Consider the following 27,470-nt stretch of genomic DNA (forward strand, 5'->3'; position numbering starts at 1 on the left):
ACCAAATCCTTTCCTTCCCACTGGCCATGCTACCCACCTGTCAGGGCCCTCTTGAGATGCTCTGCGGCCCTGATCTTTCCCACTGCATCAAGCATGTGCCCACTCTATACAGATCAGCCCTTGGTCATACTCAGGGTCACCTGCTCTGACTCAGCCACAGTGCTGGCCCTAGATCCAGCAGCAGTCGAGGATATCAGTCACAACAGGGCTGTGGAGACCAGTGATTTGCATAAGGAGAGGCCGTCAATGCGACATGATGGTCACTATTTCCGTCAGACTCTCCTCAGGGAGAGTTTTAGGGGGAGGACCAGCTCTGTCTGCTTCAGCCCTCTCCTGAGCCCATCTCAGAGGGGGCAACTGGAAGGCCTCATGTTCAGAGATCTTTCCTGGGTAAGCAGGGCTTTCGGGTAGGATGGCTCTCAGCCACCCACCTTTCCCTATAAACCCAATAAGGCCAAGGCCCTTCATGGCTAGAGGAAGGAGAAAAGGGTTTATCTTTATTGGAACCAGAACTGCCACTAGCTGGACTTAGAACTTGTCCTTTGGCTACTCTAAGCCTTGTTTTTTTCTTCTAGGACAAGTGGGGATCCTAATGCTGGCTGTCTCACAGGGTAGCCACAAATATGGAATATGATAACTGGTAGATTCACCATGTCCAGGAAGGCCAGGCACCCAGGAGGTGGACAGAGAATAACTGTTTATTCATCTACCGCCTTCTGTCTCCTCCACAAGGCACAAAATCACAGACCAGTCAGCCCACTGGAACTTTCCATAGCAGACAGATTATTTGACAAGGGTAAGCCTTCAACAGTGTGGTCAGGAGTTACCCTCCCAAGGAACCAGGCACATACTTGGATTTTGATGGGTATTCCTTGGGTCCCCATACTGTCTTCTGCCCAGAAAAATGACACCCATGGACCTTATCTACCCTCCAGTGCTTCTTTTCAGAGCAATATAAGTAGGGAAGAGAGTGTCACTGAGGGACAAGGGAGAGCTTCCTTCCCTGTCTCCCTTTCATTTGAGGGGTCCTGTGGGTTCCCATGGACACTCTGGAGTAATTCCCCATACTCTCAGGTCAACTGATTTCCTCTGGGAGGTCTGACTGCTCAGGGACCACCAAACATCACTCAGTCTCAACCATGTTCTGTTGCCACCAGGCCTGGCCACAGTGCACAGCTAGCAAGGGAAAGGCCTTCCCTGAGGAGCTCCAACTCCAGCAGGACAGACCAACTGCAGTGGTCCAGTCCTTGGAAATGAGCTGTTGAAGCTGCTCCAGGTCTAGCTAAGGGGAGACTTAAGTAAGCCACTTGGATACCACCCACCAAAGACCATTGTCCATCCTCAGAGTGTGATCCCAGCTGTACTGGTCTGGCAGGAAGAGCATTCCCAGAAGAACCAAACTGAGCTCCCTGGAAAAACTGGGGTTTTCTCATGAGCCTCTGGCCAGGGGGCTGAGCAGCTTCTGGCCAAGAAAATAAAGGGATCTAGGAGTAGAAGGAGGCTCAGTGGGGAGCTGGGAAAGGGGTTTGAATTGTTAATTAATATGAAACAAGACAAGTAGGGGGCAGGTCAGTCAATGGTGAGCAGAAATGTGACATTAGCACCTCAGGTTGCTCAGCCATGGGTGATGGCGCCATGTAGAGTCTAAGTCTTCAGGAAGCTTTGACTCCCACTCTCACTCTGGCGGTGGGAAGCTGCTCAAGATCAGAGTTCAGTCCTGGATGGGAGGTCCCTTCAGAGTGACAGAGATGATCTGGGACATCCAGAGGTGGCACAGGGGGCTGGGCTCTCATCTTGCTGATCTAATCCCCCGAGGACACCATGGGAACAAGGATGTGAGAACCAAAGCCCAGCATGGGACCAAGTAGTCTTTCAAAGCCACGTGGTACAGGATCTTGAGTCCTGGTCCCTCTGTTTCCTGTCTGTCCCAGAGGGGATGGCAGGGTCCTGGGAAAGATGAGGCCCGTGGCCTCTCAAAGGGACTCACTTACTTCTCTTCCAGTCGCCCATTGCCATCTCTGAATCAGCCTGGAGAAAGAGGTGACTAATTGGCTAGATCTTCTAGGGTGTTGGCATCATTGGATCACACTGGGGTATGAGCACCAGTGCTCTGTGCAAGGTGCGCCAGAGGATCATAGTCCTCAAAAGGGTGGGAGGGGGTGGGGGGGCCATGCTTGTTCTGCTGCGGCTTTTCCTAAGTGTTAATTCTTGTTGAATTAGCCCAGTCAGGGAACTCATCCAACTTAAACAAGGACCGTCCCCAGGTGTTAACTGACAAAAACACACATGCAACTCCAATGAAGTTCATCATGAATCCTGTTTTTACCTATAGAATAAAAAGAGGATCAGTCAGCAACTCAGGTCTTGTCTGGATCTTGTGTTCCTACATTCCAGGTCCCTCTCATCCCCAGACAAAGCCATTCAAGTGTCATTGTTGCTGAAAGAAACCCCGGGAAGGAGTCAGCACAGGTAGGGTCTCTATACCCATTATGGCATCGGAAAGTGACTTCAAGAGATGATGTGAGACATCTGCCACTTCTTGTGACCCTCCAGCTCTTCCTGCCACCCAGGCTGCCGGCTTTCCTAACACTCATGAGCCGACACTCCAATGCTCTAGCATGAACTTTTTTTTGCTGGGGCTCAGAATCAAATTTGCAACATGTAGTTTCTGGGATCCACGTGCCTAAAGAAAACTCAGGCTGGAGTCTCAGAGTGCCTCAGGTAAGGACCAGTCTGGCTCCCCAGTTCACCTACACACTTATCCCTGGCCCAGAGCTACAGAGTCACTCTTCCCCCATCAGAGGTGAGAAAGCAAAACCTGGCTTGGAAAGCTCTGTCTGTGACTGTGTTTGCTTCCAAGACATCACTGACCCCCAAGCAAATGGGCTCCTCATCAGGCATCTCCTCTTCAGACACTCCACAAGTCCTCTGACTACTGTCCCCCTCCTGGATGTCCTGAGGGTTCTTACTAGTTGTGAATTCTGCTGTCCTATGAGGGCCCCTTCCATCCCTTCCAAGTGTTCAGCCAGGACTTCCCTAGGACCCACAAAGGTTTCTGCAGATAGGACCTTCCATGGGAACAGAACTCACATAAGATCATTTCCATAAATAAGAAAGGCTGCATCATAAATAGAAATGTCAAATAGGTCTAGGTACTCTCAGATCACATGAGGTCCTTCTGTTGTTCTTTCCTTGTGTGTGTGTGTGTGTGTGTGTGTGTGTGTGTGTGTGTGTGTGTGTGTGTTTGTGTGTGTGTGCAGGTGTGCTTGCTCATGCTTGCATGTCTGGGGGCCAGAAGCTGGTGTTATCTTCCTTTCCATTTGTCAGATTCGTTTTATGTGTCTGGATGTTTTGCCTGCATGTGTGTGCGGGCACAACGGACATGCCTGGGGCCCGAAGAGCTATAGAGGGCTGTGAGCCACTATGTGGGTGCTGGGAACTGGACCTGGGTCCTCCGTAAGAACAGTGAGTACTCTTAACCACCAAGCCACCTCTCCAGCCCTCTGCTTTATGAAGCCGAGCCTGAAGTTCACTAATTTGGCGATACCGGCTGGTCAAGGAGCCCCTGAGAGCCCTTCTATTTCACCACCCAAGTCCTGGGGTTACAGGGCAGGCCCCACCCTTCCTGGCTTTTCGTGCAGCTGCTGAGAATCCAAACCCAGGCCCTCATGCCCGCCCAGGAAGCAGTTTACCAACTAAACTGTCTCCCCAGCCCCATGTGCCATCCTTTTGAAACTAACACACCATTCACAAACGGGACACATCCCTTATACCAACATCGTCCAAGAGGAGCAAATAGAAGGAGCTTTTACCATGTCAATAATTTTGAGGTGTCCATAGGCAAACACGATGGCATTAGGCGGGGTGGCCACAGGCAACATGAAGGCAAGGGATGCACTCATGGCACAGGGAATCATGACGTACAGTGGATGGATGCCGATGGAACGAGCCTGGAGAGACACACAACAACTCACAGCACAGAACACACAGGAGCCCACAGGCCATGCTTCCGACGCATTCCCTGAGGCCCGGGTTACAGTCCACCCTTCACAACTGTGTCTGCCTAGTCCCTGGGAACTTCGCACTTCTCTACATGATAACTACTGACCGCAAAAGGCTGAGCTCAGAGGCCACCTCCCCTGGATGCTTTTCTGGAGCCCCTCAGTTTAGTCCACATGTTTTGTGGGAGGGCACTTGCTGTAAGCCGGAGGCCAAATGGAACCTTTATTTAGATTGCACTGAATCTTAAAATGTCCCATGAGCCGTCTGCCTGCCCTGTCACACACAGGCAGAGGCAGTCTGAAGAGTTAGAGCCAGTCCTTCTCACCTGCAAATGCTTCCCCAGGACTGCTTTGTATTGGGAACCCCGGATCTGCCTTTTGGGTTCTACACTTTAAAATTCTACTACATCTACTGGAACAGAGTTGGCATTCAACATATATTTAATGAATAAATAAATAACAATTTTAACAGCTATCAAAAAGACTCTTTATCATGTATATGTGTATTTCCATGTGCAAACACGTCTACAGAAATTTCACTGTAATGATTTAACATCAGAACACAGAAAACTGACTCACTGGCTAGCAAGAGCAGGATGGTGTGTGCAGTGTCACTCAGCTGAATGCTCACCACTGTTCACTTTCTGCGTGTGGATGTCCAGGCAGGAACATGAAGGGCCTTCATGGTAGTTCTGGGCAATTTTACTTGGAAATTTTGCCTCTAGAAGAGCCTCTTCCTATTTTGAGATTTTTTTTTTTTAATTTTTACTTTATGAGTGCCTGAATATATGTCTGTGCATCATGTGCATGCAGTGCCCGAGGATGCCAGAAGAGGATGCTGGATCCCCTGGGACAAGAGTTACAGATGGTTGTAAGCCTAATGTGAGTGCTGGGAACTGAACTTGGGGTCTCTGAAAGAATAACCAAAGCTCTTAACCACTGATCTATCTTTCCAGCCCCATAGAAGAGCTTACTTTCAAAGGGCCCCAGCTACCTCCTTAGGTTAAAGCCTGTATTTGCCTAGCTGGGGCTGTTTGTGCTCATAGGGTTCATAGGTGATGACAAAGCTAAGGCCTTTGCCTAAGAGAGGAGCATCCCATTGCACGCCCAGCACCAAAAGATCCCCTTCCCCCATTCCTGCTCCCTTTGCTCCCTGTCCTCCTCAGCCTGTCTTCTTCCTCCTCCCATTCTCCTCTCCAGGCCTCCTCCTCCACCTCTTCCTTCTCTACTTCCTTAACCCTTGTCTTGGCAGCCTGCTCAGGGAAGGAGACAACTCCCCTGCTGTTTCAAACACCTCTGTCTTCCCGAGCAATAGGAGGAAAAACCATTTGCTCCTATTTGCTTTTTTGAACTGGATGCCCCAGGCTGCTTGGATGGGAATTTACCAGCTTTGTCTCTGAGCTCAGACTAACCACAGCCTTTCCCTGTTCCTCTCCAGGGAAGGCTTTGGTGACTCCCTTGTTCAGGTGCTCTATGGATCATGTACGGTTTGGGGACTCTCAGCACACCTCTAGAATGGGAATCAGGTCTTCTGGCCTTTCCTGAACTCCCTGAGGTCAGTACTACTCTTAATGAATGACAGCGGGAATGTAAGAACAGATGACAGCCAATTTCCCCATAGGCTTTGGTTCCTCCTCAGTTCCCAGCTCACAGCTGAGTTTGCCCTGGAATCAACATTTGTCAGCCCTTCCTCTAGTTATGCATGCCCTCTCCTCCTCTTGACAGAAAGGCCTATCCAATCCTCCCATTCTCGAGTCCTACATCCCCTGGGCTTCTTTCTGTGGTCTCAGCCAGTGACATATGCCCTCTTCTAACTAACTTGAAAAATAACCCAGGTAGTTAGATTAATATAACAGTTGTGTGGTTATTGGTGCGTGCGTGTGTGTGTGTGTGTGTGTGTGTGTGTGTGTGTGTGTGTGTGTGTGTAACTGAGGATTGAATCCAGGACCTTACACATGCCAGACAAATGCTTTACCACTGAACTATATCCCTAGTCTTCTTTTTTCCCCTGAGACAGGGTCTCACTAAGTCACCTTGACCCTGCAACCATCCTATCCTGCCTCCGTCTCCCAAACCGTCTGTCTTACTGATGCAATAACGATGCGCACCTGGTCCACATTTGGTGCTTTGGGCAGGTGTGAAGGAATACAAAGAATGAACACAGCAGTGAGAGAGGCCTCAGGGCCAGGGTCATCAAGTGTGCACAAGACCACATCAGAGCCAGGGCCATGTCTGAGTACTCAAGCCTGGTGAGGCTTGGGATCCTAATTTTCCTGCCTCTCAGGAAATTGTCACGGGTTCACAACTTCCCATGAAATGTTCTTCCTGTCTCCAGCAGACTTACTTACCATAGCGGCAAAGATAGGCAGGAACAGGGTGGTGGTAGCCACATTACTTGTGCACTCTGTAATCATAGCAATAAGACAGGACAAGATCAAGGTAATGGTAGCAGGTTTCATTGAGTTCAAGGGCTCCATCTGTCTTGCCATCCACTCAGAGAGCCCAGAAGCCTGGGAATCACAGAAGACATCATTTCAGGGCTCCTGCTTTACAGTTCCTCCAGGATCCAGGGAGCTCAGTCCACCCCATCTCCAATCCCCTCTCTTGCACGTAGGTAATCTGATCCAGCCCTACAATTTTCATCCTCCTCAATATTTTGGTTCCTACAACTTTGCTTGTGGCTCAGCTGATCTAGTAACTAGATTCAAACGTCAGATGTTATCTGGAAGTTTCTGTCGGAATGTCCTGTGAGCACATCAGGTTCAACATGCCCCAGCCTAGGTTCCTCTTCTTCAGTCCAGAATCTGCTTCTTTCTCTAGGATCCCTAACTAGTGAACGGATCCACCCGCCATTGCTGCTAGGAGATTTTATACATATGTATGTATGTATATGTATATACATTATATATATATAATGACCTGCTAATTCCTGGTACCCAGCAGTCACAGGTCACCCTAGATGCCTCCTATCCACCTTCTCCCCTTAGTCTTCCGCATTCTCAAGGCTTGGCAGAATGACCTGGGCAGTTGAGGATTTAGCCTTAGAGCTCTGGGATAGGATGACAAGAGCAGAAAGCAGATAGACAAGAGGCCGAGGGCAGAGCCTTGGAAAACGATCCCATTTGTGGGCGAACTGAAGAAGAGCCAGTGGAGGAGGCTGAGGAGGGACAGTGGAAGAAGGGAGGCAGGGAAAGAGGGATCCTGGCGATCAACATGGCGGCAAGTGTCAAGGAGAAAGTGGCCAAGTTCAGGGGACGGGTTAGATGAAGACTGCAGAGAGCCCGCTGGTTCTTCTCTAGCCCTGCGGGCCTCCGACCACCACTCCAGACTCAGGAGGTCCATCTGACCAAGTCATTCCTGGCTGCTTCTCTTTGCCTTCAGAATCAAGGCCACGCCTGCTCTCCTGAAACCAGGCCTTCAAATGCCGGCTTCTGCTGGCCTCTCCAACCTCACTGCCTCAACCAGGTACCTCTTTGATCTTGTGTCACTTCTTCCCAAAAGGCTCTTGTAGATGCCCCCAAGTCTCTGGACTGTGAAGTCTTCAAAAACACATACTATGTCTCGATGTCTTCTATAACTTCTGTGCCTGGTCTATCACTAGGAATGTACTAGGAATGTTTGATAAGTAAAAGAAAATGCCAGATGGAGAAATGGATTGGCGGGTGGAGGAATGGTGGCAGGAGAGGTAACTAGACTGGTGGATTTGCTCATCTGAAACATGTATTAACTTATATCAATATATGATCTGCGTGTTACGCTGTGGATAGGGTTCAGTGGTACAGTGTTTTGTGTGGGCTTGATCCCCAGCACTAAAGAAAGAGCATGCATGGATTCCTGTGCACCAGGCTTTGCCCTAGATGCTGAGGAAACATTAAACACAGTGCGGGCCAAGTCTATCTGTTACGTTACGTTCCTGGATGGATGGAAAGATGGCTGGATGTGTTGGATGGATGTGTGCATGGATAGAATGGATGATGAGGAAGGAAGGAAGGAAAAACTAAGAAGAGAGGAAGGGTGAATGAGTGGGGTGGGAAGGATGGAAGGGAGAGAAAGGGGGAGAAAGGGAGGGAGGAAAGAGAGAGAGAACAGGAGAGCCAGAGAGAACCAGGAGCCAGAGGGAGCCAGGGGAGAGGATGGGACAGATGGATGGATGATAGCAGCCCCAAGCTAGCTCAGCACCTTCTGCTCAGGAGACTGTTAAATTGCGTTTTCCCTTAAAAACTGGTCTTTTCCTATGCTGCTAAGTACTTAGCTAGAAAAAAGTTTTGAAATTCTAAAACCATCTCAACAAGGAGTGAAGCAAGTAGAGGACCCAAAGGACGTGATGAGAATACTCAGGAGGGCTCAGAGAGACTTCCCTAGGATTCCTCAAGGCTACAGCATCTTCCGCCTCTCATGCTGCCCTGTTTCCCCCTTCGTGACCCTGTTTGTGGTGGCAGCACAGAGTCCTCTGCTTAAAGAATATGCAGTTCTGTGGTGACAGATAGCCCAGGGATGGAAGCGGGGTGGATGGTGACGTCTGTCACCTCTTAGTAGAATTCAAGGGCCACCTAGAGCTGGACAAGTACCTCACATCCTTTTGCCATAGCAAAGCCTCCCCCCAGGAGCAGCACTATGCTCCAGGGCATTTTCTCTTGGGTGTACTTCCAATCCAGCAGTGCTGGGGGATAGAATGGAATTTTCCTTTCTGTGAAGAAAAAGAACACACATGTACGTACATATGTGCACACGTGCATTAGAAAGCAAGAGATGTAATCAGAAGAAATTAGCCAATAAAGATCATGAGGTACCACTGTATACCTGCATAGTAGCTACAATTTGCAATAATCACTGTACTGCTTGCTGGGGAGGATTTGGTTATATGCTTGGCTAAGGGCATAGTTAAGTCGGAACCACCTTGTCAGAAAGCCAATTGGTCATATATTTAAAAAAAAAAAACTATTAAGCATTTAAAGGCATCTCTATTCTTTTACCATGACAGTAACACTGCTAGGGATTTAGCCTAAAGAAACAGCTTTCAAAGAAAAAGCTGTATCCAGAATATTTAACATAATGAAAAGTTCAGGGCTGGTGAGATGGAATAGGGAGAAAAGGTACTTCTCACCAAGCCTGAGACAACTCCCAAGAGTTGTCCTCTCACCTCCTCACATGCACCATGGCACACACACACACACACACACACACACACACACACACATACACACACACACACACACACACACACATGCATGCACGCAGCGGGGGGGGGGGGGGGTGTTAAAAATTTTTAAAGAAAAAAAAAACACCAAAATACTCCAGAGCAGGAAGATTACAGGATCCTTCTATGTGATAAAGTGTTGAAAAAGTCAATTTAGCAGCTGTAGCATAGTGGGAATGTTGACAAAGAAGTTCCGAGCCAATGTAAAAAAACAAAACAACAAAGAGGCAGGGTTCAGGCTGTGTGTGCTTAGACAACTTCACAGTATGTACGCGCGTCACAAAAACAGGAAGGAAGAAAAAATATGATGGAGAACTTGAAACACTTTCTGTACCTGCCAGGATGTGTAAATAAGATTTCGCACATTGAGATACAAAAAGAGAATCTACACGTCTTAAAAAAATGTCCATTTCCCTAGGCTTTGTAATGGAGCCGGTCATGTTCAGGAGGGCAGAAATTCTCTGCCCTCTAGACCCAGGAACTACCCCATGGGGATCCTTTGCTCTCAGGACCCCAATCACGATGACTGTAAAAGCCATGAGAGAAGAAGACTTACCTTCCTCAGTCTGGCTGCTGAAGTTAAACTTGGGCTTCTGTGAAGGTACAATGAAAAGCAAGATGGCCACAAAGATGGCCACTGTGGCGTCAGTGACATAGCTACATGGGGAAGCACACGTAAGGAACTCAGTGACCGTCACACCACAAATTTACCCCGACCCGCACTTCCGAATCTAAATGCTCCTTCAGGAGGAAATGGGCTCTATTAGGTATAAACACCAGAGGCCCAAGAATCAAGGTTAGGAGTGGGTGGGAAGCTGAGTCTTGCTATAACCAATACCTTGAAATTCTTGGCCACCAACTTTGGGTGACCGTCTCCCCCCCTCACCAGAACCTCATCCCCCACCACACACGTCAACCTGCACTGCTCCGTGGGTGAACTTCCTGATTTCTTAGCCAGGAGTTTTAGACTTCTGGATTCACTGGACCTCACGGACTCTGTTGCTAAGCCAAGTAACTAAGATGGAGTAGCCAGCTGCGGGCGGCCACCTCCTCACTCACATCTTCTGCCTTTTCCAGGATAATCATTCCTCAACCTTTCTTGTATGCTTCCCCATCAAAGCCCAGGGAGAAACCACATATACTCCCTCCCACTAAGTTTCCAAGTAACCTTGATGCATCTAAGATAGGTTCTAAAGAAAGATAAGAAAGGAAGATGTCAGAAACCAAGGCTCTAAGAGACCTACTCCAGCCCATTTAAACTGTACCAGGGCTCTGGCCACCCTGCTCAACAAGCATTTTTTTTGTTCAGCCCTCTGTGGGACCTGAGGGAGCCACAGAAACACATGCACCTGCAGTTTCATCACCAAGGTGGATAGCGAAAGAATGAAGCCCACAGAACGTTCCTCTAAAGCCTAGCTCCAAAACACAGGGCCCAAGTTGCACCCTCCTCTTGCTGCCTGTTGCTGAGAACAGTGGCATTTAGCATTATCCTAAACTAAAAGGCCTTCCTCCACGTCAACTTACTTGGTTCTTCCGTCGACCCAGGCAATGGACAGCCAGCCAGGCGTGAAGCCGGGGTCTCGGGAGAACCATAGGATGATAAGCAGAACAAAGCAGAAGAGCACGTTGTATTCGGGGTAGGTCAAGGGCCCCAGCTTCTTGGACTCCTCCTGCAGCACCTTGAAGGTCAACTTCTTGTTGCTCCTCTTCTTCTGCCCGCAGCAGATGCAAGATTTTTTAAATATAGACCTTGTAAGGATGAGGGGAGAGCAGGGCAGATGGAATGACTCAGGGGTAGAGTCTGACTGACTCACAGCGGAATGCTGTGGCCAGATACACCACCCTGCGTCCTGACTGCTCGGGAGCCTGCATGGGTTCAGCCCTCCCTCGTTCCTCCTCTGATTTTCATCTGCTCCCCTGCTCCCCCACCCCAGATCATCTCAGGTAGAGACTGTTGAAAGGTCAGGAGAGGGCCCAGAGCACAACCCCAGGAACACCTCCAAAGCTGAGGATAAGGTGGTACAAAGCGGGTGTGCCACCATCTCAGCCAGGTCACAAGGACAGCAGTAGATGGAAAGGAGTGGTTAGAAGGCTGAGTGGGAGATAGAACATGCTAATGGTGTTCATCAGCAAAGCCGATGTAGCCGTTAGCAAAGGGAAGACTGACTGTGCTCCAGGGTCCCCAGGAAGAAGGCTACAGGAAGTTCAAGAGCCTACAGGATCTGGACTCACACAATCCTCACATGATCCCCAAGCTTTCCTCTTCCCATTACAACCTGGAGCTGCTTTCCACAGTGCTGGAACCATTTCTAATGGTTCCAGAGGGTAGGAGAAAGGAGAGGGCCCTGACAGAATTGGCCAGAACTGGACAGAATTGGACAGGACTCAGGAGACCTAGGGTAGGCAGCAGCTATGGCTGAGACAGGAAGGAGGCCAGCGGAGGCTCTATGTTGGGATGGTCCCTTCAAGGTGTTCCATTGGAAGATGGGCCTGCCAGGGTGGCTTGCATGGACTCCCCTCGGGAGGTGGCTTGAAGCGGCAGGAAGGAGGGGGATTTTTCGAAAAAGGCAACTGGGCTGCATGGAGTAGGTAAATGGGGATAGCAAAGAATAAAATGCAGGCCCCAAGTTCTTCTCAGAGGACATGTCGCACATATGTCCCACCTCTGTTGGCCTCAAAACAGTGAGGCAAGGCCAAAAGCATTGTCCCGGGAGAGCTCTCTCCTCCAGAACCCTTTCAGGGCTCAGTACAAAATTCCCAGGGGTGCTGGGCTGATGCCAATTGTTTGGTTCTGACAGCCATGCTAGATGTGAACCACCTTTGAGGGCAATGTCAGTGCCAGTGGCATGGCTGCCTCCCACAGACACTAGGTCATCAGAACTTGACCTCCTGAGGTCCTTGAGGATCAGGAAGGGGGCAGCAGTGAGGCTCCTTTGTCTGCAGAAGCAGCGGGGGGCCTCCCCGCTGAACTGGGGAAGGCCTCCCTCATAAGATCCTCCGGTGTGGGGCTGGCTGGCTCTGCTGTCACCGGTGGGGACCCGTCTGCCATCACTGGCTCCAGAGTCTATGCTCTTCTAAGCACTGACTGGCTGCTACCTGCCATCCCAGAGACTTCGGAGCTGCTCTGGGGACTCCTACACTCCAGGATAAGGGGTGGCCTTGGCATTTCTGGTTGCCTAGCATGGAACGGGCAGTGAGAAACCTGGGCCCAGCTGGTGCTGATGAGAAGTTCCTGACAGCACAGACTCCGGGGCTGTGTGGAGTATTCAGCCTTCTGATGCTGGCCCCCACAGTGGTGACACTGAACCCCCTGACCCTTGCTCAGTTTAACCGAGCACCTTCTCTGGGTTCATTTCATCCGGTGGCCGCTCGATCCTGTGGATATCCTGGAGCTGGGTTAGGGACCACAGTGTCCTTCTGCAGAAGAATGGCCTCCATCATGGTGCATCAGAGGGAACTGGGTATGCTGCAGAGCCTCAGAGAGTGAGAGGGATCCCTGGGTCCACGAGTGCCTCCCCATGGCGCCAGAAGGAAGAACTCAGAAAGAACATTTGTCCCATTTTCGGCTGAGGCCAGTTGGAATGCCTGAGTGCAAGACAGCTCTAACATGCCACATCATTCCTGTCGGTCCTGGGTGAAGGTCTGTGACTGCCTATAAACTCGAGCAAAACAGGTTTTCTGCCAAGACCTTGGGTCTGCTTTCCATCTTCAGACGAGAATCTTAAGAATGATCGAGACACAAGGAACAGTAGAGGCACCTTCTCTGGCTGGGAAATGTGATTCCTGGCTTCTCCAGACCTGGTCCAGGAAGCCACAGATGCATGGAGAGATCACCAGGTTCTGGTACGTGGTGGGGCATGGCCTAAGACAGAGGACTGCTCCTATGTCTGCTGAGCTGTTTGCTCTCTCCCTTGGGGATCTGGAATGGAAACCAGGCTACCTGTGAGCCACGCTGCACTTGGCGTCCCAGTTAGAGCGGTATGTCAAGGAGGACTGGGGTAGAAGATAGCCCTGCTTCTCTCCTGCTTGCAGCCAGAAGGTCTGGTATATTCCTGGCAGATGCTGCTCAGGCTTCTCGTGGCCCACAAGAGCAGTAGAAGCTGTACAGAACTGGGTGGAGCCCTAGCTGGGTTGTCGGCTAAGCTTTCAGGGGCCCTGTGTCAGCGGTCAGATGCTGGTTGGGAAGCTGGTGGTGCCCTGGTAGGCTTGCTGCCCAGCCAACTCCCTCTGAACATTTGACCTTAGCATTTTAGGGAAACCCAAGGCCATAGGTCGTCCTTCTAACACCAGGACAGCAACCCTTGGCACAGGCTCTGGAGCCGACTGACTGGACTCCAATCCCAGGCTACCACTTCCGTGCTGTACAATGTGGCCCGGGCTGAATAACCTCTCCAATCGTTTTATCTGTATACTGGCAATAACTGTACTAGCCCTTACCTCACAGGTTGTCATGAAGATTAATTCATAAATGTAGAGTGCTTAAAATAGTGTCTGGCATGCAATGCGTCTCTCTCTCTCTCTCTCTCTCTCTCTCTCTCTCTCTCTCTCTCTCTCTCTCCTTCCTTCCTTCCTTCCTTCCTTCCTTCTATTCTTTTCTTTTGGCAGTGCTGATGATGGAATCCAGAGCCTTGTACCATGGAAATGCTCCACCATTGGGCCACACCCTTGACCCTTGAGTGTTTATCTGTCTATTACATTTATTTGTGTATGCATGCTTGCATGCCTGTGTGTGTGTGTGTGTGTGTGTGTGTGTGTGTGTGTGTGTGTGTACATGCTACAGCGCACGTATGGAGGACAACTTGGAGGATCAGGTCTCTCCAACCATGTGAGTATTGGGGAATGGAACTCAGATCATCAGGCTTGGCAGCAAGTGCTTTTCCCCACTGACCGCCTGGGCCATTGCTGGCCCTATGTTTTTATCTTTGGGACAAGATCTAACTATGTAGTCCAGGCTAGTCTGGAACTCACAATCCTCCTACCTCAGGCTCCTGAAGGCTGGGATTTCAGGCTTGTACCACCACACCTGATAGGCACTTTAATTCCTACTTCCTCATGAGGTAACACAGATATCAGTCAACCTGCAGCGGGTTCAAGGGACCGTCTGCTGATCGGCCCGCCGCCGGATGGCTGTGAGTGAACAGCAGGACGTGAGTCCTGGTGCACATTTAAGAAGCTGAGTGAAGAGAACTCTTATCAATGCTTCCCCTTTTTTTAGAGGGGGAGGGGAGTCTGGACACAGGGAGGGTGGGTGTCTGGTGGGAAATACTGCCTGATGCTAGTAAGTGCTGTTGTAATTCCTCTGAATATGTGTAGCAATTTGAAAATGTAATTTTGTGAAAATGGTTCCTCTTTCAGAAGAAAATGGATTATTTTTTTTTAAATGCCTCATTTCCCCCCATAAAGTCACAGGTTCCTAGGCCCTTTCTACCAAGTCTCTTCCCTGGGGTCAGAGATACCCATTTTTTTTCTGGGTTCAGGCTCCCTGGTGGTTCCTAACTGTCTTCCCTCCCAGTGTGGCAGGGTCACCTTTGTGCCACTGGTACATTTATATCTTTTAAAACAACAGCTTAGCTGGGCACTGGGGAAGGCAGAGGCAGGCAGATCTCCAGGACAGCCAGGGTTACACAGAGAAACCCTGGCTGAGGTGGGGAGGGGGAAGCTATTTGTCAGCCCCACGTCATAGTTTCTGTCCAAAGTCTGGCTGCATCAAGGGTGACTCTGGGTGAACTTGACAGTGTGCTGGGAATAGGAAGGCAAACTTTCCAGGCCTGGTACATTGCTGGGAACACCACAGGCATTTAGTGACGGTCTGAACTTAGACTAACACAGACTTTATAAAGAGGACTGCTGTGACCTAGCCTACTAGACCCATGTGACTAAGTGGTAATGTGTCCAGCCGGCTGTGTTGGCTTGGCACGTGGAGACAGCCCTCTCTTTCAATTACTTTAGCCCGCAGAGATGGCACACCTGCTCTTGCTCCCTGACCAGGAGACATGTAGGAGTCAGAGGGGCCCTGGTTCACAGTCAAGCGGAAGGGGTAGCGTTAGAGCATGAGGACAGGTGTCAGTCAAATCACGGGGCTGGGATACACCCAGTGGTGGCTCAGCAAAATGAGTTACTCTAACGGAGTGGCAGAGAGGGAAAGCTGGGAAAAGGGCAGCCCTGGAGCTGGCCTCCCGGGCTGGGGAGGTGAGGAGGCGAAAGGTAGAACTCTCCCTCCGGGCTGAAGGAACAGCACATACAAAGTTGGAGGCAGCCTCCAGGCATGACAAAAATAGAAGAGCAAGCCAGCAGGTCAGGCTGGAGAAACAGGGCCTGGTGGAAGAACTTTGCAGACTGGCCCGGGGCTGAGGGCTTGGGGCAGGAGTCTGGCACGATCAGATGCTAGCCAGAGAGCGGCCCCACACTTACCTGGATCCCATGTACAAGCAATAGAGCCACATCCAGGACAGCACCAGCATGATCAGCATGTTGGGGAAGGCATATCCAAACCAAGAAGCAAAATTCAGGACTTCTTTACTGTCAGGAAACAATCTGAAAAGAGAAACCGCTGGTCTGTACCTCCACTGCCACGCTGAGCTGTGGGGAGCAGGCCAGGCAGCTGAACCCTAAGAGGTGGATGGGTCCAGGCACCAGGGTTCATCATGGTTGGGGACCCCAGAACATGGCCTCAGCAGGAGAGATAAGACTGAAGAACGAATGACTAGGGACACTTCTGTGGGAAACAGACCCTGCTGAATGTCTCGCGGAAGTACAGCCCAGCCTCTGGAAAAGCACACCTCTGCCACACGTGCATACGATCTGGCTGACAGCTTCAGGGTGTGCATGGATCTCTCTGAAACCTCACTGGGTGTGTTTCTGCGGGGGACTTCTCTGTGGACTGGAAAGATGTTCTCCAAGCCCTGCCTTCCTCCCAACCTAGGCTCTGCCTCCCTAAGTTCCCTGCTAGCCCTGTTTAGCTCAAGGACATCAAATCCCACTCAGACCTTCCTCCACTCAGCCCGGGGAAGGCTGCTTTTGGCAGTGGAATTTAAGGGAAAGTCCTAGGGTTGTGATCACAGAGAGCACTTTCAGGATCAAAAGACCCTGGCTGTTAAATCTCAAGCTTTTGACCTGACAGGCTGGCTGCTGCCCCTGCCTCCTACTCTCTCCTTTATACCTCCGCTCCAGTGCCAGCTGCCCTCCCCACCAGCTGCCCTCCCCACCGCTGTCCAGAGCTCTTGTCTACACAAAAGAGGCACCATTCCCTTTTTGCTCCTTACCATTATAATTTGTACATATTTCAATTAACACATTATTTGCCAGGCTGCCTGAAGATCCCTGTACACCTGGCACCTCCAGCAGACCATGAAAAGCCCATGGAGGGGCTTCTTTCCCCTCCATGGTCTTCCAAGCCCACCCAGCACAAGGCAGAGTCCACACATGGGATCCTCACAGCCTATGTCCCTTTGTAGTCAAAGATGGACACTTCTAGGCTACCCTTGTAAATGCACTCGAGGCCTCAGCGGGATACTTAGTGGGACTATAGTGAAGGAGACTGCAAGGCAATGGGTAGCCCAACCCCAACTCTCTGTGCCATCTATAGACCCCAAAGATCACAGGACCCTGGCCATTATCAGTCAGCGTTAGTGAGCTGGGAAGGGCTCTTTTAGAGCTGTCCGTTTTCTGTGAATTCAACCCACTGTCGTCTCCTACGATATTAGTACAGAGTCCAAGCCACATCCCCTGTCTGATAGAAGCCCTGAGCCATTGGAAAAAGTTGGACTTGCCCCATGGCAGAAAGCAGCCTTGTCCATGAGCTCCAGGACATCAGGTCTCCATTCCCTGGGAGGACTCTTAGTGCAGGAATGCAGGGACACAGAGAATATATGGGTTCATCCTCCCCCCCTACTAGACTGATGGCTCCAGAGCCAAGACAGGAGGAAAAGAGACCTCAGTAAGCACCCCAGCCCCAGAAACCCATGCTGTCTCCTGAAGGCACAGCCATGACTCACTCCTGCATCTGGCCCAGGAGCACCACGTTGGGTCCTGTCCCGGTCAAGGTGGCCGTACCCCCAATGCTGGCTGCATAGCACACACAGAGGTGCATAGCCTTGTACATGTTCTTTGTGTCTTCATCTTCTTGCTTCTGCACAGTGATGTCTTCAAACATCACCTGGTTTCCTAGGGTGGACATGGGGCTGTTAGCCATGTCTGCTGTGAAGGCCACCCAGCCATTCAAAGCTCTTTACTCTGCCACTAACATGAGGTCAGGCACTCACCTTGCCAGGTGCACATGTATTCCACAGCTCCAGCCCCAAATCACAGTCAGGCCCCATCTGCCTTCCCACAATCCCTTCGAATGGCTTCCCTAGGTATCCTCCACATACTTGCCAAGCCCAGAAACTTGAGGCATATGTTCCTATTTCCTGGTTCTTTCCTGTTTGTTGCTCAAGCCACTCCCTGAATCCAAGGATGCCTCAGTCTACCTCAGATGCCTCTCCTCCCAGTGAGGCCCTCGCTCTCTGAGCCGCCATGCTATCCAGCCTGCCTAAGGCTTCTCCCGAAGCAGTTGACTTGGGCAATGATGCCCACTTAGGTCATCTCACTGGGCTCCCCAAAGAGTCAGTGGTCAGAGTGTGCCTGGTCACTTCCATGTGGCCAGAACCTCACCCAGGGCCTAGAAACAAGGCAGTTGCCACAGTTCCTGAGTTCCTCCCGTGCAGAGTCCTGGGGAAGAAGAGCAAGTAGGCAGAGGGTGAAGCAGAACCTATTCTGCATCTTCTAAGTCCCGAGCCTAGTAGGAAGCAAGCCCCAGACCTGTAGGAGTAGAGCAAGGGGTGACCTGCTTAAGGAGAGCCAAGAAGGCAGCCCCAAAGAAAACAAGAGTAGCAAGGGTGAGGAGCATTCATTAGGTGCTCAATGATGCCTAAGTGAATTATCAAATGAATACGCGATACTTTTTATCATGGGACCAGTTATGATCTCTGGCTAAATAATGCAATACTCTAAGCACGAGTAAAGGACCTTTCTTTTATGTGATAACCCAAACCCCAATACTAAAAACTATTTCCCTATTTTTTGCCCCTCTATGCACGTTTAGGGAATGGTACAGGGAGACCGGGAGACAGGAAGTAGCCATAGCGTCCGCCAACAGGAGGGAAGGCCACGGCTGCACTAAGCCAGTGTGTACCTGGAAACTCGCCGGCCTTGTCCTTGTCCGACAGCTCTAGTGTTCCCTGGCAGGTATCCAAAGCTGCGTGTGTGGCTACTATTTGCTCCAGCATGGCCTCCACAATGGGCATCATCATGGCTGTGGTGGCAGTATTGCTGATCCACATGGACAGGAAGGCCGTGACAAACATAAAGCCCAGCATCAGCCTGCAGAGGAGGGGCAGAGAGGAAAGCCAGAGTCCCTCGTGCCCTACCCACCACATCCCAGGGCACAACCAGGAGCTGGCAGCCGCCCTTCCTGTCGACTCAAGATCAGGTGTGCCAACACGGGTGGCTGGTTGAGCAGCTCTCTTCTCCCGGTCGCCCTTCTTCCCCGCCCTCCTTCCTTTCTGTGACAGTTGATTTGCATCATCAACTGGACTGGATTAAGGAATGCCTGGTCAGAAAGTGCCCTTCTGAGTGTGACCGTGAAGGACAGACCAGGAGATCATGAGGGCTCCAGCATAGTGAATGAATAGATTAAACCCTCAATGGATTTATAATGGGATGGCATTTATTGGGAGGTGGTAAAACAGAAGAAGTGGAGCCTGTGGCCTAGCCAGCCACACGCTTGGAGCCCAGTTAATGGTATAGACATGAGTTCCATCTTTTGGAGAAGTCCTTAAGTCCAATCAGAAAGCGGTTGGTTCCTCCTATATCATTTGTATCACTACAACACCACAGGGCACATGGCGGATAGCAGAGGAACTGGGGTGGGGGTGGGGGATGAGGTGGGCTTGATAAAAACACATTATGTGCACCTATGAAGTTCTCAAATAATAGAAAAGAGGTGGGGCCTAAGCGGAAGGAGTATGTCATGGGGGCTTGTCCTTGGTGGTGTATCTTGCCATGACCTCTGGCTCTTGGCTCCCTCTCTTGCTTCCTGTCTGATGTAGGTAAATTTCTGCTACCACACACTTCTGCCACCATGGCATTCTACTGAGGTATATAAGACCGATCAACCATGGACTGGTCACCGTCCAAAGCTATAAACTAAAGTAATTCTTCCTTCCTTTAAGTTTTTCCTCTTAGGAATTTTGTCACAGACATGAGAAAAGTCACTATATAGATTCTCTGTTACCCCTCTACTCACAAACATTGCTGATAACTATACTGCCGGCTGGTGGGCCAGAAAGAGGCCCCACACTCAGCTGTGGGTCTAAGAAATTCCCATTTAGCATTTGGTCTGCCTTAGCAAGACTCAGGGTGTGGTAGACCAAGCCCCACATGTAGGCAGATTAGCTTTCTACATAGATCTAGAAGATTCCCACTATCTTACATAGAGAGCCTCTCCTCTCCTAAATCCCAGAGATCTAAGCAGAGATCTTCCTCTGTGGCCAAAGAAAGAAGATGTACTTACCGTGAGGGCTGGGTCCCTACGTAGAGCAGCATTCTCAGGGCAATTCTCTTATGAAGTTTCCAGCGCTCCACAGCCACAGCCACAGTGAGGCTTCCCAGGAAGAGCATATTGGTGTCCTTCATGTACTGCATACACACCTGAAGGGTGGCAGGGGTGCCCCATCAGGGCAATCACCAATCACATCCTACTTGGGGCCAAGGCTGCTACCCAAGTCCCCTAGACAGCTATAAGTAAGCCAGACACTGATTTCAAAGGTAGCTTGGAAGGATCTGTCTCCATACTTGTCCTCGAGGGATCCACTACTAGACTTCTGTAGCTATCCTAGGCTTTGGAAGCTCAGAGGGGCCCAGAGAAGGAGGAAAGTACATGGGAGGACCAGAAGCCACCAGTTCTTGTTCAGCTTACTCACCTGCTTGGAGTCCAGTACCTTCAAAAGTGGGAAGAGCAAGGCAGGCAGGAGGGAGGTGACGGCCACTGGGATGACATCTGTGCACCAGTAGATGGCCATGAGGATGATAACATAGGCACACCTGGCAAACTGAAGAGACAGTTCTGAGGTCTAGAAGGCTTCCCTTCTGCATCCCAGCTTCACGGGGCGGGGGGCGGGGGGGGGCAGCTGTGATGGAGAAGCCTACGCCCTGCTCCTGAAGAGTGTGGCTCTCTAAGGCTCAGGGCAGACAGGAAGAGCCAGCTCGCCCCCAAGTCCAACCTTTCCCTTCCTCCCTCCTTCCTGCTGTGCAGTCCTAGCACCACAATAAACAAACTAATGCTTTCAAAGAAAGATTGCACCCCATAAGCAGCCCAGGACACCTCCCTATTGACTGGAGCAGTGTTTCCCAATCCCGTGCACTGACATTTGGAGCAGAGACAGGTCCTTGATGTGGGGACTCTTCTCTACACAGTGGGATATTTTAACTTCACCTTGTCCTCCAGTCAATAGACAGCAGTAGCATTCTCTCTAGTCATGACAACAAAAAGTTGTTGCCATAATCTATACATTCCCTGCTATGGGCAGGAGAGAAGATTGAAGGACTTCAGGGACTGTCATCCCAAAAGGCAATGTCCTGAAATGCTGATTATTTTGAACTGAAGGAAGGTAGAAGACAATAGATTCTGGAAGAGGTTCTGCTCTTAGGCTGTGTGTCTGCTTCAAGTTGGGTTCTAGCAATAAGAAACAATCGTCTCTGACCCCTTCTCTGAGTCTTCATTAACTAAACTCACAAGGCAGTGAGGAAGACTGAGGTCTGAGCAGGGCATGGTGGTACATGCCTATAATCCCAGCATCTAGAGGCCGAGGTAGGAGGAACTTTGCAAGTCTGAGGTCAGCTTGGCCTATATAGTGAGCTGCACGATAGGTTGGACTACAAAGTGAGACTAAACAATAACAACAAAAAGCTATTAATCACACAAAAACCAAAAACACAAAGTCTGTCAACGTACCTTAGAAACACTTGTCACATTCCGTTGCCCTCCGCTTCACAGTCTATTGCACTGTTTCATTGTCTATTCTGAGGGACCCAGTGGACTTTGTCCCTGGCCACTATTTGTTTCTTTAAACTAACTGGTTACTCTAAAAATCATTTAGTATTCCCCTAAAACTTCCTACAGTCCCACGGTTCCCCTCCCCTGTGAGCTTTGGAGTCACTATGGGCTTGTGGGGAGGGACTTATTTCTTGTGAGTAATGAATATGTAGGTCTTTTCTCCTCATTTATCAGTCTATGGTCAGAGAGCAAAGGGGAACCTTCCCTTTCTCTCCTATAGAATGGATACTGGTTGAAAGCCACTGTGCATGAGCTCCTGGGATGGGTGGGAGAGGAGGTTCCTTCCGGGCATGCGTAATAAAAAGATATGTCGTGGAGAAATTTTAAGTAATATGCTGAAAGTTGGCCTGTGTTCATGGTATAGCAATTCTAAAAACTGTCATTCACAAGTCTCCCTCCTCTTCCCAATCTTGGTTCCTTTTTGGACTCATTTCCCATCCTTATCTATAAATTACAGGATGTGTAACACCCAGAAACTCCTTAATAGCCTTTATTCTCTGAACTCAGGCTGTAGATGTCCTATGACGGTTTTCACTGTCCCTTGAAGAAGATGGAACACAAGGTTAACGGCCTCATCTCCACCCATTAGCAACTTGTCCAGATGTCTCAGCCCTGAATAATCAACCAACACACTCGACCCTTCCTAATCTAGACTCACAAGTGTCAGTGGAGAGTGCAGAGTAGGAAAGGGATGTTGGAAAAGTCTGGGGGATGGGGGTCGCAGGAGAGAGAGCCGAGACAGGAAAGTGCTTACCATGTAAGCATGGGGACCTGAACTTGATCCCTAGAACAAATGAAAACACTAGGTGTGTCACACACATGTACCAGCATTAAGAATGTGGAGACAGGGGTTGGCGATTTAGCTCACTGGATGGCCAGATCTGAGCCACTGAGGATCCTGTCTTAAGAAACAAAATGGACAGGAGCTGAAGAAACACCACCTGATGTTGATCTCTGACCTCCAAATGCACAAGCACACACACGCACACGCGCGCGCGCACACACACACACACACACACACACACAAATAAAACACAAATATCTACGGAGGCAGTAGCAACCTTGGAGAAGATGATGAATTCTATGTACATGTCCTGCACTTCCCTGCCACTGAGAAGGTGTCTGGAAACGCAACAGAAAATGAGCTCAAAGTAGTCACTGGGGTTTAAAAGAGCTTAGCACACGGAAGGGGTCGGGAGGCACCCGTGCACAGTGGAATCAGCCAGGGCTGAGTGTTCATCAGACAGCACTCATACATCAGTCAGCAAGGGGCTTGTTCTAATCCATGTGCCCTTAGGTGATATCTTTATTGTCAAACTAAGCCAAAGTGATGTGGCTATGACATCACTATGTGATATAATCTGATTGAGCCACAATTGTAGTTCCAGTGTTGAATAAAATGTCCTAATATGGCTCATTACACATCGCAGAATGAAAATGAAGTAGGCAGAACTACTCTCCCCCACCGTGTGTGTGTGTGTGTGTGTGTGTGTGTGTGTGTGTGTGTGTGCGTGCAAACATGAGATCAATTGATTGGTATTTGGAGAGCTGTCCATCAAAACAATAATAAGGCAATGAGGGTAACTTAGTTTACTTTATACTTGTGAAAATAAGAATTTCTCACAAGTTTAACAAAATAAGCTATGAAACTTGTCACCAGCGTTATTAAAATGAGTTTTAAAAGCAGAGGAGGACTCAGAGAAAGGGTAGGAAAAGTAGACCAGAGAGGAGACCTGGAAGCAAGCAGGTAGAAGAGAAGGAAGAGCGCCTGAAGAGGGGCCATGAGCCACAGAGGGCAGTGTGTTCTGGGAGCCATCATCAAGTTGGGACAGCGGTGTTTAGGGTTCGGCTGACTTCTCTCGCTCCTGTGAGTATTGTGTATCTCTGAGTTTTCTTGCACAATGAGGGTGGCATGGTGAGTGGGGGCAGGGTGCTCTTTGGTGGTGATCAAAACTGTGGCACAGAGAGAGGAAATGGGAAGCCAAGGGCCCAGGCTCCCGGTAGGTAATCCAGTTGGAGGGAAGGTGCAGGGAGGCAGCTTTTGGAAGAACCTTCACTATGGTCTCCTAGTCCCCCAATCTTCATTCTCAGGGTATACACACACACACACCCTAGTTGGGAACCTGGCATGCTGTTATTTAAACACACACACTCTCTCTCTGTCTCTGTTTCTCTGTCTGTCTGTCTGTCTCTCTTTCTCTCTCTCTCTCTCTCTCTCTCTCTCTCTCTCTCTCTCTCTCTCTCTCTGTGTGTGTGTGTGTGTGTGTGTGTGTGTGTGTGTGTGTGTATGTACATGCGCCAGGGATAAAGTGGGGTCCTAATTATACTGTCCTCTACCAGGAAGGTCAACCAAGCGACTATAATTATTCCAGGGAACATCACTCCCCACAACACACACCAGCAGAGCTAAAATCACAGCTTTCTAGCCTGGCTCCCTCCCACAGACAAGAACAGGCCCAGATCTCTGTGGATGCTCACTAACAGTGTGGCAACTGAAGAGTCATCACAGTTGACCTGCTCTCCTTGGCCCCTGTGGGGCCTCTGCTCAGCACATTCCCTTCCCCCATCCTAGGAACCAGAATAATCCCCCTTTACTCTCAAAGCCTTGAAGTGTCTGAATCCAATCACCCCATTGTACCCATCAAAGCACCCAGACCCAGAGAGCACAGGGTCTTGGTGAAAGGCACAATGTAAAGTGAATAGGAATGCACTCCTCTCCTCTCAAAACATTCCCTGGAGAGTGCCACTGTTTCCCAAACCTGCCTGTCGAGGGGAAGCAGGATCCGAGCAAGGTTTCCTGTCTGGGCTGAGAGTGAAAGGGCTGAAAGAGGGAATGGAGGAAGGAGCAGCCAGCAGCCACAAAAGGCTTCAAAGAGCTCTGGCCTCGCCAAACTGGCTGCACACAGCCCAACAGAGTCGGGCCAGGGCTCCCGCCCCTCCTCTGCCCTGCAGCCAAGGCCATTCATTCTCTCCCTTCCTCCCAAGAGCATTAGGAGGCCAGGGCATGCATGGGATGCCGCTTCCCTGCAACCCAGTGCCATGCCACCCAAGGCGTGAGCTCTGGGAACGTGTTCCGCCTCCTGCCACAGCCACAGCAGGCAGTGGGCAGTGGAGACCAAGCCCGACCTGCCTTTCAGGCTGCAGCAGGATTTGGGACTCAGAGTGGCTTCCTTGGTTTCAGAGCTGGAAAGAAATATAGATCATGGATAGGGAAACTGAGCCTCAAAAATCAGAGCCATAATGTGACAGGGGCAGGATCCACACAGGTGATGCTCTTTTCCTGTGGGTCCCTGACTGAAAGCATCTACAGCTGGTAATGTCTAGTCTCTAAAGAGACAGGGCGGGAAAGCCCAGCCCTCAGAGTCCCTACTGGCAGCATCTTTAAGCTGGGACAAGCGCTGGTTGTGCATTCTCGGGGGAGATTCTGAGTCAGAGGCTAAGCCTGTGGCAGGCTCTGTTTGGTTCAGATCTGTCCTAACGTCCAGGTCTCCGTGTTTGCCCGAAAGATAACTGCGCCCTACAATCGGTGCACTCTCGGACGTGTTCCCTCAGAGTCTTTGCAGGGCAAACCCCCCATCTGGTGCCTCGAGCATCTGAGCACACACCCCAGGGGAGCTTGTCCCCGCGGGGGAATCCGTGCGTTCCATTCTCGGCTTTCTCGGGTTCGGTGCCCGTTATTGTACTGGGCACCCGAGTTCCGCCGGGCTGTCCAGACACGCAACTGACCTTGTCAGGTATCAGAATGATGAGTGGAAGCAGCAGGATCGGGGAGAAGAACAAAATCACGAAGGACTTCAACTTGTTCACATAAGTCTTCACAGAGGCCATCGCGCAGAAGGGAGACAGACTGGCGGGAGAGAAGATTGAGAGGCTGCTAGAAGCTCCGCGAGCTTAAAAGGGGGCCGCGCGGTCCCACCGGATTGGGGGCGGCTACAACCCCGCCCCCTATGGCGGGGCCTCCCTGCGGTCCCCGGGCGGAGCCACCCCTCAGGGTCTGTGGGGGCGCATCTGTCCCGGGACTCTGCCACCCCGCGGCGGAGAGAGGCGTCTGCAGATTCCAGTGTTTGGCACCAGGCCTCTGTGGAGGGACTGGACCCTGGCACCTCATCGCTCCTGGCACCAAGACCTTTGACGCTGCTCTGGACGCCGGCACTACATAGGGCGTGCAGGTCGTTTCTGCCGGCTTAAGCGTGAGGACCCTTCCTGTACCCACACCTGCTCTCTCCTGGGCTCCGAAGGGTCCCAGATGAAAAGCTCCACCAGCCTGTAGGTTTCTCAAGCTTCTCTCTCCAGAGCTCTCTCCTTCTCATCCCGATCCTGGAGAGGTGTCTCCTAGAGGCGGTGGCTGATCCCTGGGCCACCGCTGTCCCCTCACCTCCAGGATCCGCTGGCTCCCTTGCGTTAGCCCTACTCTAGACATAGAACCCATTTCACTCCTCGTGCCCTCTCGCACCTGGGCGCTCTACAGGAACCGCTAAGGAAGGCGGTCACTGTCCTCGCAGTCCGAACGACTTTCGCCCTCCAGCGGACGGACGCGCGTGCGCAGCCGGTGGTCTCAGCTCTAGGCAGCTGCTTCTGCCCATGCGAGGGACACCGCTAGTGCCATTTTAGGGAGGAAGATGGGGAGATGGGGTAAAGAAGAAGGGACATAACGCTGCCAGTTGTGAGAAAGGCGTTCGTTCATTCATTCATTCATTCATTCATTCATTCATCCTGCCCTCAATAGAACTATGCTTACAATCTGCTGTGCTAGATCCTGTTTGGGGCACCAAGACATTGGCACCTAGGTGACGACTTCCTCTGTTCTCTTCTGCTTGCCTCTCATTCTGAGTTTGTTTGTTTTTTAATTATGTGCATTGGTTTTGCCATGGGTGTAGGGTCCTTTGGAACTGGAGTTAGACAATTGTAAGCTGCCATGTGGGTGCTGGAAATCAAACCAGGGTCCTCTGGAAGAGCAGTCAGTGCTCTTAACCACTGAGCCATCTCTCCAGCCCCTCATTCTCAGCTTCTTTGGGGAAGTCTTACCCATGCACCACAGGCTGCTTCTTAGACATTACAGGACACATGGCTGAGTCCAGATTCCTGTACAGTTGGCTCTCACCACAGATCCAAATGCTACTTTGTTGCTGACATGGTTAGAGTGTTTAGGACTAGGACGGCTGCTCCTGTTTAAACATGGAAACCATCAGTATACTCTAAACCATACAGACACCAACTATTACCATAGCATTTACATTGTGCTAGGTGTTGCGAACAATCTGGAGATGAACTAAAGAACAGGTTATATGCAATTACTACACATTATATGAGAAGACCCAACCTTTCCTCTCACTTCTCCACCCCCAACCCTGCCACCACCACCAGGAAGGAACTACTGTATTCACCTTTCTCAGTCTGTGTATGTACGAAGCCCTAAAACTCAGCACGTGTTTGTATCAAGATCTTGACTCTATTCCTGTGACCTGTCACTGTTCTCTCGAGTCTGCAACTGCCTTCTTCAGGCTCTCTCTCTCTCTCTCTCTCTCTCTCTCTCTCTCTCTCTCTCTCTCTCTTTTTACCTTTTTAGAGCTTTATTAAGAGGAAGGAGAGAGAGAGAGAGAGAGAGAGAGAGAGAGAGAGAGAGAGAGAGAGAGGGAGGGAGGGAGGGAGGGATGGAACCGTGCGGAAAGGAAGTACAGAGAGAATACTCTCTTTTTTTTTTTTTTCATTTTCTATTTTCATTTTCTATGTGGCCGTGGGCCCCACCTTCTTCCCCTCAGAACACTTCACACTAGATTTCTTGCTTTGTTTCTTTTTTTGATTGTTTATTTCAAGATTTTATGTGTACGAATATTTTGCATGCATGTGTGCATCTGTACCATCTGTGTGCCTGATGACCCCAGAGTCAGAAGAGGGTGTCAGAGCCCCTGGAGCGGTGGTTATGGATGGTTGGGAACCACCATGTGGGTCCTGGGAACTGAACTCAGGTCCTCTGCAAGAGCAACAAGTGTTGCTCTTTACCACTGAGCCATCTCTCCAGCTCCTGTGAGTTTTTATTTAATCTTGGTTTTATTTGTCACTGTGTGCCCACTCAACACCCTTTACTGAGCTTTGGGTGTGCACTCAAAGCTTTCTCTCTGGGATATATGATGCAAGTCAACTATTCTGTTAAAATTCAGATGCTTTAAAGAGGGTATAA

At 50.3% G+C, this 27,470-nt stretch overlaps 1 protein-coding gene across 2 annotated transcripts; it reads right to left on the bottom strand.

Annotated features, from left to right (window-relative positions):
* Nucleotides 1-680: 680 nt before the first annotated feature.
* On the bottom strand, nucleotides 681-25,806 carry Slc13a5 (solute carrier family 13 member 5). Of its 2 annotated transcripts, none has more exons than XM_059271121.1 (13): nucleotides 25,746-25,806; nucleotides 25,019-25,139; nucleotides 20,160-20,288; nucleotides 19,751-19,887; nucleotides 18,371-18,558; nucleotides 17,193-17,361; nucleotides 15,610-15,732; nucleotides 10,723-10,947; nucleotides 9,755-9,855; nucleotides 8,570-8,688; nucleotides 6,350-6,511; nucleotides 3,813-3,950; nucleotides 681-2,326 (listed from the first exon to the last, which is right to left on the bottom strand). In XM_059271121.1, the coding sequence occupies exons 2-13, from the start codon at nucleotides 25,118-25,120 to the stop codon at nucleotides 2,195-2,197; spliced, it is 1,725 nt and encodes a 574-aa protein (XP_059127104.1). In that variant the 5' UTR covers nucleotides 25,121-25,139; nucleotides 25,746-25,806; the 3' UTR covers nucleotides 681-2,194. The 2 variants fall into 2 exon arrangements, with proteins under 2 accessions (XP_059127104.1, XP_059127103.1); XM_059271120.1 differs by lacking the exon at nucleotides 25,746-25,806 and adding an exon at nucleotides 25,508-25,739.
* Nucleotides 25,807-27,470: the final 1,664 nt, after the last annotated feature.

This window comes from Peromyscus eremicus, chromosome 8a, assembly GCF_949786415.1.
Source record: "Peromyscus eremicus chromosome 8a, PerEre_H2_v1, whole genome shotgun sequence".
Classification (NCBI taxonomy): domain Eukaryota; kingdom Metazoa; phylum Chordata; class Mammalia; order Rodentia; family Cricetidae; genus Peromyscus; species Peromyscus eremicus.

Coding starts and splice junctions, on each gene's coding strand:
- Slc13a5 (XM_059271120.1), bottom strand. CDS start 25,602: ATGAGAAGGAGAGAGCTCTGGAGAGAGAAGCTTGAGAAACCTACAGGC. Junction 20,289..25,018: donor TCATTCTGATACCTGACAAG/GTCAGTTGCGTG, acceptor CTGTCTCTTCAG/TTTGCCAGGTGTGCCTATGT. Junction 8,689..9,754: donor CAGCAGCCAGACTGAGGAAG/GTAAGTCTTCTT, acceptor TTTTCTTCACAG/AAAGGAAAATTCCATTCTAT.